Source organism: Manis javanica, chromosome 3, assembly GCF_040802235.1.
Source record: "Manis javanica isolate MJ-LG chromosome 3, MJ_LKY, whole genome shotgun sequence".
Lineage (NCBI taxonomy): Eukaryota > Metazoa > Chordata > Mammalia > Pholidota > Manidae > Manis > Manis javanica.
The window spans coordinates 181,555,145-181,570,710 of NC_133158.1; the positions used below are offsets into that span (position 1 = coordinate 181,555,145).

The window sequence follows — 15,566 nt, forward strand, 5'->3', positions numbered from 1 at the left end:
GTAGGTAATAATCTTAGTCTACCCAGGGTGGCGGAGCATTTTCCACCATGCCCAGGGAGACTTTCGTAGAAGTTAGAGAATTAATTTGTTGCATTGTGATACCACCGTGCCTGTGTGTCTGGCCACCAGCCCCTGCCCCTGTTGGCCTGAACCACTCACTGAGCAAGTGGGCCCTTGTCTGATGTCCATGCACACCCGAAAAAGACCTGGTGCCTGCCCTTGGGGTAGTGGTGGGGTGTGGATAGATCTGCTGTGTCCCTGCTTTCATCTACCAGATAAACAGACAGCAGAGGATACGTAGCTTCCAAGTTTGTTGCATACAGCTGCACCACACATCAAGGTTATGCTGTAGGATCTATCAGTTTGGAGAAGTGGAACTCTGATTCTTTCAATGCCCATGAGATGAACTTTTCCTGGAAGGATCAGGCATTTCCCCCACAGCCTTTAAGGCTTCTCGAATGCTGTATGCAAACACTGTTTGCACAGTGCTTCCAGGTGTTTGCCCAATGATGCAACTCCTCAGACATCCGGACTTTGGAGATGGTGTAGAGCAGGCATCAAACTATGGCCTGTTTGGGCTTGTTTCTGGTATGAACTGTGAGCTAAGAATAATTTTTACATTTGTAATGGATGAAAAAAATCAAAAGAAGAATGATTCATGACTTGTGAAATTTATATGCAATTAAAACTTCCATGTCCATAAAGCTTTCCTCTAACCCTGTCACACTCATTCATTTACAAATTCTTTATAGTGCCTTTGAGCTACAATGGCAGAGCTCGTATTTACTACTTGGCCCTTTTTACAGAAGAAGCTTGCAACCCCCTGACGTAAAGAGATGTGTCTCGCCCAGAGCCCACAAGGACTGTAGGGGGACAGAATTACCCAGAGCAATCTCTAGGGTACGCTCTCTCTCCCCTCCAGAGAGGGTGGGTGCTGCTCCCAGATCCAGCCTCCGGGACATTGGTGGCTCCCACCAGCGCGGCCCGCTGGACACACCTCGCTCCCAGGACTCCTCTGAATGCCTGGCACTAAGCTCTCTTACACGGCACCCGTAAGAATGGCCTTGACCCCTGTGGGACACAGGTTTTTCATCTGGCACCAAAGATTCCTATAAAAAAATGATATAATTTCTCTGACTGATCATTTAACTTTTAACTTTTGGAAAAAGGTTCTTAAAAAAGAATTCTAGCTCTCCTAAGTGAAAATATGCCTCGTTAGATCAAAATCTTCTAAATCTGGTTACACAGGAAAAAAAATAAGAAAAGCAAGCAAGCAAAGGGTTTCAGGTGTTGGATGAATTCATGTTTGTTTGAAAGTAACTTTTAGTGGAATCACCAAGCTATGATCCCCCACCCCCCAACCACCACATGTAAAATGCCAGTGAGGGGGCACAAACTCATGGGAGGTGCTTTGTTTGTGAGGACACCCGCATCTGAGCTGTGACCTTGGGTACGTTAGTCAGTCTCCCAGAGCCCGAGTCTGTTCATAAATCATTGAAATGGTGAAAAAATTCCCTACCTCCTAAGACTGCTATGAGCATTGGAAGGTCGAGCTCCTGTCATAGGGTAGGTACAGAGCGCATGCTCTTTCTCCTCTTCTTCTCCCTGTATAGACCCTGCCTCAGGTATGAGTGTGAACTGACAAAGTCAAGTAAGTCATTTTGTGAACGTAAAAATTTCTCATTTCTTGTTTACCTCACTGGCTTGAAAAATCTTTTTTCCACGGCTCTGGCCATTTGAATAGAGGAATGCAAGAATCATAATTTTGTAGATTATTAGACCCACACAAATTGCCAGTTTAAATAGTCCAGTGGCAAAAATAGTCTATCTTAAAAACCCGCTTTTCTTATTTGTACTATATTTTTCCCTTGTAAGTCACCCAGAAAAATGAGTGTCCTGGGCCTCTGTTTAAGTCTGGCTGGTGAGGAAATATTGGGGGGATGCTTATTCATAGTTGGTGTGGTCTGACTGATCTGGAAAATGGCAAAGAGAAGCCAGAACATGAAACTGCAGGCCTGACGACAGGGCCTCCCCTCAGTCAACAGCCTGATTCTGTGGACAGGAAACCAAGGCTCAGAGGAGGGCCATTGCCTATGGCCAAACAGCAACTCAGTGCAAGGCGGGTAGTGAAGGCAGGAGCCCTGGAGCCCTGTTGCATGTTATAATCAGTCCCCAGACCCTGTTGCATGTTATTGGCAGCCTCAGCAATACTAATACTGCAAGTAATACTAATAATAATTATGAATATTAATATTGACACTGTAGGACTTTATTTATAAGTATTGGGGAGCCAGGACTTTGAACACAGAGGCAAATGGCAGGGACTTGACTTTGTCAGGGAAGGCCAGCAGCACCTCCACTGGCACAAGTGTGGGACACCCAGAAGCAAGGCCGGCCAGCAGACCACACCTGAGACTACGAATGCCCAGAGCTCAGCATGCAAACAGGAGAGGGAGTTTGTGTCCTACTGGCACGTCTGAACTTCACTCCCCACTCTGCCTTGCTGGGAATGGGACTAGGGAGCAGCGTGAGGTCCGCAGTGATTGATGGGCACCCCACCTGGATTCCCTTCCCAGGCTGGCTCACCTTGCCCCTGCTGGGCTGCTGACAGCTCTCAGCTGCCTCCTCTGGAGACCCGTGCCCAGCCAAATGGGAGCTGCTGGGGAGACTTTGCCCTCCCCTACCCCCAGCCTTGGACCAATGACTGACTGATGGGGGAATACAAAAGACCAGTCGCTTTCCTCCAGGTGGGGCAACTGTGTGGTGCTATCGCTGCTCCAGGGCTCCTGTGGGATCAGGCTGAAGCCAAAGCAGCAGAGACGACATCCTTGCTTTGAACCTCTCTCTGCCGCTTTCTGCTTCCCTCGCTCCCCTCCTCCTGAGGGCACCCTGTCAATAAATCTCTACTGTGAGTCTCTCCATCTTGGGGTCTGCTTCTAGGGACCCCAGTCGGAGACAAGATCCATCAATGAAGACCTTAGCACAGTCCATTTATTGTGATGGGTGCTGAATACATTTTGACCCATTGCTGGCTCCTGGCCTTGGCTGGTTGCCACCCCTCTGGCCCCATCCCCTTCCTCTCTCTGGGTGCTCTGTTTTTAGCACTTCTGCCTGCAGCATGGCCATCTGAATGCAGCTGTTAACTGGCCATGCAGAGCTGGGACAGCTTTTTGGGCAGCATTACACAGGAGTGAATATCCTTCCTGCTTACTGAATCTCAGAATTCATTATCACACCACAGACATCAAATAAACACAAACAATACAAAGCAGCTTCTTGATTATTGACTTGAGGAGACGAATCTCATTGTTCATCCTCTAAAGTCATGTTCTGTTTCTTATCAGCCTCATCTGAGACCTCAGACTTGAGAGTTTAGAGGTGGACTGGAGAGGAGGGCCGGTTCTCCGGGAGGTGTGTGGGACTGTGTCTGGCTCTGATATGTGTCTGGAGATGACAAACTTGGCATGAGAATGATGGCAGACTGCCTCATCTGCTGTCACCATCAGGCCTCTGGCCCTTGGATAGGTCTCAATATCCTGTGCAGCTGATCTCTTCCCCACATGTAAGGAATGCAGCCCTTGTACCACCTGAGATGTCCTCCATTACCTTTGGAGGGGACCACCAAAGGGCCATGAGCGGGGAAAGCAGAGCAGTAAGAAGCGGGCACCCACTGGGGGTAAAATATGTATGATATATGCATTTGAACACTTGGTGATAAATATTAGCCCTGGTCACTGGTGGCTACTGGGATGGCCGCTGATACTGCTTCATTCACCTTATGAAGGGTATTTTCTCATTTTTCCATGATGTAGCCCTGGTATAATAAAGAAAAGTCTTAAAAACAGCTAAGTACATCACAATTTCACTTTTTAGTATAAATAATTACTCATGGACACATGCACTGTGGAAAAATGCAGGGCTTATTTTGGGGTGATGGAAAGATGAGTCCTCTTTTTCTTCTTTCTCATTTATCAACGTTTCTAATATTTGCACAGTGAGTATACATTATGTGTTCAAGCAAGAGTACAAGGACAATGCTCTGTAGCAAAATGTCCTTCCTAAGCTATGACAACCAACACGAGTGGCCTCTCGGAGACATTGTGACAGTGTGGAGCTGGCACCGGGGGACGGGCCTCTCAGGCTGGATGAGGCACCTTTCGGAACTCAGTGATCTGAGCCCTCTAGGGCTGAAGGAGAAAACTGGTTAAGGGCATTGGAGAGTTGGTGGAGCCGTCCATTAGGGGGCAGCTCTTGCAGGAGGGAAGCCAGCCGAGCCCGCTCCTGCCTGCAGTCCCCACTGCTCGGGCCAGCAGCCACCCTGCTGAAGGTCCCCAGCTGCCCTGACACTCTCCTTCTCCACCTGCCTCAGGCTCTGGCTCCAGGACATCCACTCCATTTTTATGCCCCGTGTGCCTTTGTGTGGGGTCTTTAATTCTGTGTGTGTGGGGGAGAGTGGGATGAGGTAAAGGGTAATATTTCTGTTCTTAAAGCTTTCTTCTCTTTGATTGAAATGTAGTTGATACACAATTCCTTTGTTTTCAGGTGTACAACATAGTGATTTGGCAATTGTATACATTGCGAATGATCATCAAGGTAAGTATAGTCACCATCTGTCACCATACAAAGATATCACAATATTTCCTATGCTGTACTTTCATCCCCATGACTAATCTATTTTATAATTGGAAATTTGTGCCACTTTATCCCCCTCATCTATTTTTTCTCTCCCCCAGCCCCCTCCCCAGTGGCAAACAAATACAGTTTGCTCTCTGTATTTATGAATCTATTTTTAAGCTGATGTTTTAATTCTTTTTTCTTCTCATTGCTTTTCCGTCTCCTTATCCTTCTCTCTACAGTCCAAAGTGACAATTAGTATGGTGTTTATAGTGATTTATAATTATTATTGCCAGTGCAGCGCGCCTCTAGCAGCTGCAGAGCGATCTAGGAGCACAGGAGGTACTGTAGAGTATAATGCTAAAGCCTATGTAAGAAGATCAGCATCTTTCTTACTAGGAAAACCAGAGAATTTAACTTGAGCCAGGGCACTCCCATGATCATAAAATGTTCTAAAATAAGATTCTAAGGAATTATAATAATAAATTCACAATTCTAGATCATTACACAGTGTAAATCATGATTTAAGTTCACAGAGGCCACAGTATGAGGAAGCCCAAGAGGCCGGAAGGCACAAATGTGTCCTCTGGAATAGAACCAGCATGTTGCCTGTGTTGCTGGGAAACCGCAGGGACTCAGAGAAGCCGCAGCACAGCCCCTCGAGCTGGAGGGGGATTTTAGATTGTGAGCAAGATTCAAAACTGCAATCCAAGGGTCAAACCTGAGAGGGAGGGCTAGGGGGCCAGCGATCTTTCTGAGCTCCCTCCCATGCCCACTGACCCTCAGGATGCCTGAGGGAACTTTCTGGAAATCCAGCAAGGACTCTGGTCACAGAGCAAAGTGGGTCCTGGTGCGTACTATGAAAGTAGGTTATTTCCTCAAGTGCCAGAACAACTTTCTGGGAGACAGTTTGTACTCAGAGTCAAAATAGGGTGTTATCAAGATGCCAATTATTTTGGTTTTTATCACTGCTGCTATGAAGCACAAACCACAGCAGGTCCTCGGGGGTACATCAGCTCACCCCTGTACATCAGGAGACAGTTCTGGGAATGCTCAGGCAGTGCAGACACCAGGACAATACTAAGGTGAGGTGAGGAGAGAGGACTTTAATTGTCAGGAATGCACAGCTGCCATTCCACCAGTCCTCAGAGGACCTCAGTAAATTCCCACCAGTCCTCAGAGGACCACAGTAAATTCCCAACATCCTAAAAATATGCTTGGACCCTGGCCTGGCCCGGGTGTGGCAGAAGACGCTGAGTGTCAGTGCTGGCATGGAGGATCCTGAGGCCGGGTTGAGGACTGACTATGATCCTCATAGCTGGAAGTGAGGGGTGGGAGAGGAAGGCAGCTTCTTAGGAGGTCTGGTGGAGGAGAAAGAAAGGCTGTGGATGTTGAGGGTCCTGCTGATGTGGAGACCCTGGCTTTAGTTGCTGATCTATAACAGAGTTGCCAGGTGGGGCATGCACTAAATGTCTTTACATTGCCTTTAACTTCCCCAGTCCTTATAGCTTTAAACTTCTTAACCTAGCTGAGAAGTGGGTGATTTTCCCCTGTGAAAGGGGAGAATTGGAACAGTGAAGCCTAGCTTCTTGCCCCTGATGTCAGTAAGTCAGTCATTTCTATGCAGTGGGGGAGGGGCTCAGCCAGGAGATAGAAGAGGCAGGCCTCTGCTGACCTCTCCATTCCTTTTCCCCTTTTTAATTCTAACTTTTCTCCCATCCTTCTCCCTAGATGACTTCTTGATCATGGGGATCCAGAGTGTATTTTTGTCCAAATCTTCCAGATTGAGTTCTTTTGGGACCCACTCTACCCGAACACTGGAACAGCCACCAGGTTGATGACCTCCAACACTGGAGCGGCAATCTAGCTTCCAATGTGGGCAAGTGATGTGGGTGTCAAAGAGAGAGTTTAGAGACAGCTCTCCTAGGATGAATCCTTTGTGTATTCACCAAAGTCCTAGAATTGTGGCGGCCGGACACTGGGTTTGGGAGTTGTTCTACCAGTGTTGCTCCTGAGAGCAAGTTCTCCTCTCCAACAGTGACCTGGACATGTGACCTCCTTGGCTCCCCCGTTATAGGGTGGGGCCACGTGACTTGTTCTCCTCAATGGACAGATAGGATGGAACTTGCCTGTGTGAGACCCTCCAGAGGTTACTTCCCACTAAGTAGGTGATGGTGGCCACACTGTCAAGTCAGAGTACGTTCAACTTGGGTCCCTGAGTGATTCCAAAGGGCAGGACTCCTTGTCAACTTTGGACATATAGCATGAGCAAGGAATAAATTTTTCTTTGTCTTAACCCACTGAGATGTTGGGGTTACTTATCACTGTGACATAACCCAGTATATCCTAACTGATATCAAGAAATCGACAGGCATTCTTCTTTTGCCTTCTGTATCTACGAGGTGCAATGATTAAACAAGAATTGGCAGTAGTAGGTGTTTCCATATCACCATTGACTGTGGATATTACAGAACTACCCAAATGGAAGAGGAAAAAATAGAAATGTGTGATCTGTGTAAAAGCAACACAAATAGTAACCTGATCTGCTCCCCATATGTGGAGACAAGTGGCTAGCACAATTCTGCATCTCAATATGCAAATTGCTTGTCACAGGTTGGCTTCCCGAAGAAGCAGGTTGTGAGCTAGAGATGAGTGTGCAGGTTTATCAGGGAGGGTTCTTGGATTAACACCTGTGGAAAGGAAGGGATGGAGGAGGCAAGAGCAGACGGAGGGAGAAGCCAACCCTGGGAGGAGCCCCGATAGTGGAAAGACTTGTCAGAGCTGTCCTGAGGTTCTTGTGTTGACCAGTCACTGGAAATGGTGCCCCAGGAAGGGGGTGTGGCTTTGGGTGGGGGTGGGGGGTCCCTTCTGCCCAGGCCAGCCCCAGTGGTAGAAGACCAGGGTATTCAGATCAGGGGCCGGCACCATTCTGATGATGAATGTGGACAACTGAGTCAGGCAGCCCACAACTGGATTTTGCAGGGTGGGCACACATCATCTTGGGGGTAAACTCTCAGGAGAAGCAAGAATAACAGAATGGTGATTTATCCTGGGGACTTAACCATGTCACTAGCAGCTCAAGCTGTCCCCAAGAGGGTTTAGGAACGGGTTGGAATCTGGGGATCCCAGACACACACATATGCAGGCTACAGTGGCACACTTCCCTTCCTGTCAAAGGAAAACTGCTGATGGAACTTCAGGGCAAATCGAACTGACTAGAGAACACTCCCGACTTCCTTTACCCAGCGGACGATCACAACTTAAGAGACCAAAGGAACACAAGGCTCCACTTGGAGCTCTGGCTCTCAGAGGGCAACCAGTCAGCATAAAGGAGAACCACCCAGTCCATAAGGGTGTGTGTGTGTGTGTGTGTGTGTGTGTGTGTGTGTGTGTGTGTGTGTGTGTGTGTGTGTGTGTGTGTGTGTGTGTGTGTGTGTGTGTGTGTGTGTGTGTGTGTGTGTGTGTGTGTGTGTGTGTGTGTGTGTGTGTGTGTGTGTGTGTGTGTGTGTGTGTGTGTGTGTGTGTGTGTGTGTGTGTGTGTGTGACCAGTCAGCATAAAGGAGAACCACCCAGTCCATAAGGGTGTGTGTGTGTGTGTGTGTGTGTGTGTCTGGCTCTCAGAGGGCAACCAGTCAGCATAAAGGAGAACCACCCAGTCCATAAGGGTGTGTGTGTGTGTGTGTGTGTGTGTGTGTGTCTGGCTCTCAGAGGGCAACCAGTCAGCATAAAGGAGAACCACCCAGTCCATAAGGGTGTGTGTGTGTGTGTGTGTGTGTGTGTGTAATATTAAGTGCCTGACCTCTCCATTCCTTTCTGGGGTAGGTCAACAGAGGACCAAACCTTGAGTGATGAGCTCCTAATTTTCTTAGGAAAGGGAGTTTCTGTTGATGAAAAAAATGCCAGCCAGGGAGGCAGAAGACTAAGACTTAGTCTCAGCTCTGTCTGCTTGTGCAGCTGTGTGATTATAGGCAAAATGTTGAACCTCTCTGGCCCTTAGTTTCCATTTTGGTAAAAAGCAGGGAAAGTGATTGTGAGTGACTGTGCATGTGTGTTACACTAGGAATACTTAATGTGACTTCCAGGATTACAAATGCTGTGATTATATTAAAACTGACAAAGGTTGGCAGTTATTGATTCTCTCCTGCTAGTTACCACAGGATTGGAAGAGAGTGCAGTTCATGACCCATCTTGCTTTGGGGCATAAGAAAATTTATTGTGACTTGTGAGGCAAGTGGATTTGCATTCCATTGAACAACTTCTATGTCTGGACCAGGAGTAGAGGAAGACCTCACTCCCTCCTCTCTGAGAGGCGGGTCTCTGCCAGAGATAGCCCTGGATCTCAAAGAGCCAGAGAGGCAGCTGACCCTGTTTCTCCTTCACACAGATTCCTGTGAAAAAAGGGTCCCATTTCTTTGATATAATAGGGGCATCTCAAGATAAAAAGAGGCTACATATTTTGAAGGCCACTAGCACACAGCGGTTTTCAGACTTGCAAAGTATGAGAATCCCTTGTAGGGCTTGTTAATACGGATTGCTGGGCTCCACCCCAGAGTTTCCGATTCAGTGGGTCCTGGGGTGGGCTCTCAGTTTTGCATCTCTAACAAGGCCCCAGATGATGCTGATGATGCTGGTCCAGAGACTCCCGTTTTGAGAACTATAGCTCTAGAACAATGTCAAGTACTTACTCAAAAATGGGGAGGAGATGGAGCAAGGAAAAGTAGCTTTTAAAATCTTTTAGAAAGCCTTTTAAAAATGGCTTTTACATTAGTCACTTAAAGGACTTCTCATTTACTTTCCTGAAAAGAATGCCCAGCAGACACTATAATGTGGAAACCAGAGGACAAGAAAGCCTTGCAATCAACTATTTAGCCCCAAGTTTTTATCTTTAAAAAAAAATCTTACTGATGACAAAATATCTCAGGTTTTAAAGCCGGTTTTTGAAATGTGCTCATATGCAAAAGTGTACGCATATGAAAAGGAGATGTACATGTCTTTTAAAATGAGTCATTCCCTTGAAAGACATCCGGCTCAGAGGAACAACTGACTTTACCATTTGGGCACTTTACTGGGTGTTTTGCAAGCTGCAGTGGGTTAAAAAGACAAATCACATAAAATCCTGATTGCCACCATGACAAGGGTCAATGAGGCTGAGGGGCGGGGCATTGCGGGTAGTGTGGTAAGAGCTAAGGCAGTTGCGATTCGGACAAGGAATATGGTTTTCATCTCCCACCCCTCCCAGGCAGATAAGGCGGACAGAATCAGCCCTTCTCTAACTTTCTGGGTACTCCCTTCCTCAATTTTTGGGGAAACATCTGGTAATTCTTGGATTCCTTTTCCTAAATCAAATAAATAAAAGGCTCCATATGGATCTTTGGAGGAAAATGTCTGTATTAAAAGCCAAAAAACACATTAGTACAAGAAGAAACGCCCACTAGGCCACGTCACTGGATAGATCCACTTGGAAAAGGTTCATAAAGTTCATTTCAGGCGGTAACAATATGTGGGTGTTAAATCCTTCCCATGCCCCCAACCCCAAACCCATTTAAATAAATTAAAAAACAACAAACTTCAAATACTATGTTTGGATACAAAGAGCTTCTCTTACTACAGCAATAGCAATTTGATTTTTTTTTTTTTACTAAAACTTCCATTTAAAACAGTTATTAAATATATAAAACAAATACACAGGATTTGGTCATTTCTGCCATGAACACAGGGCACGTGGGTGCAAGGAGGGAGGAGGGTAGAGGATGCAATAGAGGGGAAAGGGCCCGTTTCCCAACTGTATCTTCCAAGCGGACCCCACCCTTCAGGGAAAGGGCTTGTCTCTGCTTTTGCAACATGAAGCGCGGCACGAACCTGGCTTTCAACCGTGTTGGGCCTCTCTGGCGGCCCCCTCCCCCGAAGAAGAACTAACGGTCACTACAGCACGAAGCACACTTGCCGAGTCTCCGGCGGGAAGGCACCCGAAAGCGCGGACACCCTGCGGACGCGGGGAGGAGCGGAGCGGCTCACTTGGTCGCCGCCCCCGAGGTGACAGCCGCCGCGGCGGCGGCGGCGGCGGCGGCAGCGGCGGCGGCAGTGGTCCCCGCGGGCACTGCGGCGGGGGCTGCCGTGGTGGCGCTGGCGGTGGTCCGGCGCTGCTCCATGCCGTTGGGCAGGAAGCCGGCGATGATGGGCACCGGCCAGATGAGGGCGGCCACGCTCCACACGACGATGACCAGGGTCATGAAGCAGGCCACGAGCGTGGACTCGATGGGCTTGCGGTTCAGCCGCCAGCCCGGCTCGCCCTGCAGCTCCTCCAGGCTGAAGTCCAGGCAGCAGAAATGCAGCGGCTCGCCCTGCAGCCACAGCGGCCCAGGGGGCTCGGCCGCGGGGTAGGCAGGTAGCGCGGTGGGCGCCCCGGCGGTGGCGCCGGCGGCGGCGGGCCGGAGCCGGCCGGGACGGCGGCCGCGCACCCAGCCGCAGCCCACGCAGAGTCGCAGGTCCTGCTGCGCGCCCCCCGCCGCCAGCCCCAGGTGCTCTATGAGCAGCGGCGGCCCGACGCGGTGGAAGGCGGCGGCGAAGAAGGCACGGCCGTGCGCGTTGGTGGAGAAGAGTAGCAGGTCGCACTGGAAGCCCCGCGGGCGGCCCCAGCGTACGAGCAGCGAGCTCAGCATCTGCCGCTGCACGCTGATGTTGCACGGCGCCGCCGCCGCCGCCTCCTCCGGGCCCGGGCGCTCGGGGGGCGCGGGAGCCGCCGAGGCCAGCAGCGGCGGCGCGGCGGGCTCGCCAGAGGACGACGCGTTGACGGAGGCGTTGGGGGGTGCCCCAAGGAGACCGAGCGCGTCAGCTGCCCCGCCGCGGGCGGGCGGCAGCGGGCAGGCGGCGGCCAGCAGCGCGGCGAGCAGGGGCAGCATGGCCTGCGGCGGGGGCGCCTACGCGCGCGGGGAGGGCGGTGGCTGCATGGCGCACGGGAGACCGGCCGGCGAGCAGACGGCGGGCCCGCGGGAGCTGGCGGCCAGGCGGAGTGCGGGAGAGCAGAGCACCTGCCGGCCCGCGGGGGCGGCGCGAAGGCGGTGGCGGCCGTTCGCCCGGTGCGGGGATCCCTTCCGGCTCAGTTGCGTCTGGGGTTTCCCGCCGCCCCCGGCGCGGGGGCCCTCGGACTGCCGGGCAGCTCTGCGGGGCTCGGCGCTCGCCCGGAGCAGGAATCCCCGGCTCGGCTCCGCCTCCCGGGCGCCCCGCCCCGCTCCGAGACTCGGGGGGGCGGAGTTCACGCGCCGGGGCGGGGACAGGGGGACTCCGGGGGCCGACCGGCATGGACGCGTGGCCAGCTGCGGGGGTGGGGCTGGGACCGAGGGGTGTCGGGGGATTGCCGGCGCGGGACGTTGGCCGGACCAGGAAGCCTGGAACGCGCCCTGGCGGCCCAGCTCCTCAGCCAGAGTCCAACAACGGGCTGAGAAGGCGCCCTGGGAGCACTGTGTCCGCGTAGGGAGGGTGGCGGGCCGCAGCCCAGCCCTTGGTCTCGCCTTAGTGGTCCCTCCTGAAGGAGAAACTGAGGCCGAGAGACAGGAGAAGACTTGCCGGCCACCCTTCAAGCTAGAAGCTGAACCACTAGTCTTTTCTGCCTTTCTTTGATATCACTTAAAATCTTAAAGCTATAGTTGGCTGGTTTTTAATGCGTCTCCAACTCAATTGACCCACTTGGTATACTCCTCACAGCAAGCAAACCTTAAGGAAAAATTCCAAGAACCATACGGATTCTAGGTCGCTTGCCACCCTGGGGTCCGGATGGGCAGTTTCTCTTGCAGAAAAGCACTCCTCCTGTGCAGGCCCCCTGCCTGGCAGGTCTAAGTGAGCGCATACTTAACAAAGATTCGTCTGTAAAGTCTGTGTCAGGGGACAGTTCATCCCAGTTAGGATAGTAAGGGCGGCGGTGGTGGTGGGGAGGTGAGTGGGGAGACTGCCAAGAATAACGTGCCACCATCAGATTTGTATTTTAAAAACTTTCCTAGTAATTTGGCTCCTTACACTTGGAAATAAAATCCACTGCTGCCACTCTAAGGGAATGACTCTGTGGTCGCATTGTGCTCCATGAGCACCAGCTATTCTTAAGAGGGAAGGGGGGTGGAGGGAGCAGAAACAGTCCACCAAATGGCCCTTCCTCTAAGCCAGCTAAATTTCCCCAACAGAACAACATTGCTAGGCATCCTGGCTGATTACATTTCTGGAAGCGTTGTGCATTGTTTCTAAGGAGTAAAACCAGGTTGAGGAAGACATAAAAATAGCTTCAAAATATAGGTCCAAACCTGGCTGGCCTCTTTCCAGCTAAGCAAATCGTTACTCTGACTTGGCTCAGTTTTCCCACCTGAACAGTGGGGTCAGTGGTACCCACCTTGAAGGGTTGTGTGATAAATGCACTCAACCCAGTGTCTGTCCATCTGTCCACAGAAGTGTTCGTGTGATCACTACCAGTGCAGCTGGAACCGGTTGTCTGGAATGGTCCTTGGTTTCAAGAGAAATGGTTCATTCCCCCCAGGGGATAGGACTACTCTTTTGTCTATGCCTTCATCACTTTTCTGCTGGGAAGTGTACTATCAGAGAAGACAATGCGAATTTTCATGCTTTTATAAAAATTACTTTTCCTTTAAACTGTGCATGTCAGGAACAGAATCCGCTGTCTGCTGCAGCAGGACTGTTTAAGTCTAAGCTGTGCAACTGGTGAGCAGCCCAAGAACATCAGGTCATCCTGAGGGCTGAGAGAGGCCCAGTCTTCAAGGGATGTGCTTTGATCCATGCTACAACAGCAAGTGACACTCTCTAGGGTTTCAGCCAGTGGTGAGGGTTTCCTGGCATTGTCTGTGCAGCAGGGAAAGCAGAAGCAAATGGAGAAGACAGATCCAGGAATTTGCTGCCAAGTTGAGCCGCTGTAGCCCTGTGTCCCTGCAAGCTGCATTCTACCCACTTTTCCAGCACATGCCACAGACTCTGCACCTCACCCTCATTTAGAGGGACAGTTGAACAGTTCCTGTGTTTTCTAGATTGATTTGCATTTTGGACAGATGGAATTTGCGAAGAGAAGATACAAACTAAGTAAGTTAATTTTCTGTCTTGTTTACTGCTGTGTTACCAGCAACAGGAAAAGTACCTAGTTCAGGGTAGAGGCTCAGTGTTTGCTGATTGAACAAATTTGCCTATTTGCTAATAGCTCTGACTAGCCACTATTTATTTAGTACTTTGCATGTGTCACATCATCTCTACAAGGATTCCATAGATGTGATACCTATATTATGATGCAAAAACAGACTCAGAGAGTGTAAGTTACCTGAGGTTGCACAACAGTCAGCAACAAAGCCAGAACATCAGTGCAATTTTCATTGACTCAAAAGTTTGTGCTTTTTAAAGAACTAGTGGCATCTTACCTCATGGAGGTTGGGTTCCTAGGTCTGTGCGTAAGTTAAAAGAGTATATGGTGCATATTTATTCTATTTTGAGAAAAGTTTTCTGTTGAGTTTCTTTTTTAAAGATATATGTATTACAGACATGTATATAATATAAAATTTTATATTTTATATAAATATAAAAACATGTATAATAGGGCTTACATTCTGTGCCTATATCATGGCTTATATACTGCCCTGTACTTCTTTCTGTATTTGAAATTAGCTCAAATTGATTGACTTATTCTTGATTTCTGTGAAGGATCCATCTTTATATATGTTTTTAAAAGGGGTGAAAATTATTTTGAAAACTGACACACACATGCACACACAATGATTTCCTTTCTCTAGTCCTTCAGTTCAGTTGACAAAATCCTGTTGTGATAATTCAGGATAAACAATACAGGAGGACACTCACTCTTGGGTAATTTTTTCTCTTTTAATTTAACAGAGGGATACATGGTTGGTCTTATACACCTAACTGATGATCAGCTGTGGAGTATAGTATTTCTATATAAGGGATTATATAGGTTTGTACCATTTATGATAATATGGGTTTGTAACCTATGTGAGTGATAAAATGGGTTTGTGACTTTAAAAAGGGAAAATTTTGTTTTGTATGTTGTTACCTTTATGGAGCAATAAAATAACTACATATTTAAAAACATGGGGAAAATATATCATATGTTAGAAATATATTTATTATAACAACATCATACAAATATTGGAAGACAGTGGAGCGAACAATGATAACTGCAGCTACCTGATATCTTTACGTTTCTGTATCTGTATCATTGTTCTTTTCTGCATTTTTCATATTCTCTGAAATGGGCAACTAAGACTTCTGAATAAAAAGAGACTATATGAAAGGCCCATCACCTTTTGCAACCATTACGTCTTTGTATTCTTCCCTTCAGCCCAGAAGGGACCCGGGGAGCCAGCCGGGACATTGAGTGATCAACATGCTGTTGTCGCCTGGGTGAGCTGCCATGGCTCAGCTATAGGAAGAGACTGTCTTACGTTACGGCTCCTGGCCCCGTCTGATTCATCTCTTACCACTTTCTCTTCCCATTGCCCACTCTGTTCCAGGCATGCTGACTTGCTGTTCCTAGAACACACCCAGCAAACTACAGACTTAAGGCATTTGCCCACGCTGTTTCCTCTGCCTGGGACACTGTTCCTTCTGATAATTGGTTTGCTTGCTCCCTCACTTCCCTCAGATCCATGCTGAGAAGTCAGCTCCTCAGAGAGGCCTTTCCTGAGCACTCCTGTAAAACAGCACCCATTCCTACCATCCATCACTCTCCATCTTCTTGGGCATCATTCTGTGTCTTCCTGGTATTTATCATCAGCTGACATACTGTATGTTTTTATTGCTTAAAGTCTCTCCCTTTGTTGGAATGTCTGCTCCCCCAAAGCAGGGCTTTATCTGTTTTATTTAGTGAAATAGTACATGGCACATAGTAGGGGTTCAGCAAATAGTTGACGAATGAGGGAGTGAATTCAAAAGACTGGCTAAGCCAGCCAGCAGGA

At 49.1% G+C, this 15,566-nt stretch overlaps 1 protein-coding gene across 1 annotated transcript; it reads right to left on the reverse strand.

Annotated features, from left to right (window-relative positions):
• Nucleotides 1–9,984: 9,984 nt before the first annotated feature.
• On the reverse strand, nt 9,985–14,101 carry TMEM158 (transmembrane protein 158). Its single transcript, XM_017659283.3, has one exon. It carries the CDS (start codon nt 11,511–11,513, stop codon nt 10,626–10,628), a length of 888 nt encoding a protein of 295 aa, XP_017514772.2. The 5' UTR covers nt 11,514–14,101; the 3' UTR covers nt 9,985–10,625.
• Nucleotides 14,102–15,566: the final 1,465 nt, after the last annotated feature.

What these genes read in the sequence shown, in the direction of transcription:
- TMEM158 (XM_017659283.3), bottom strand. Translation starts at nt 11,513, where the DNA reads ATGCTGCCCCTGCTCGCCGCGCTGCTGGCCGCCGCCTGCCCGCTGCCG.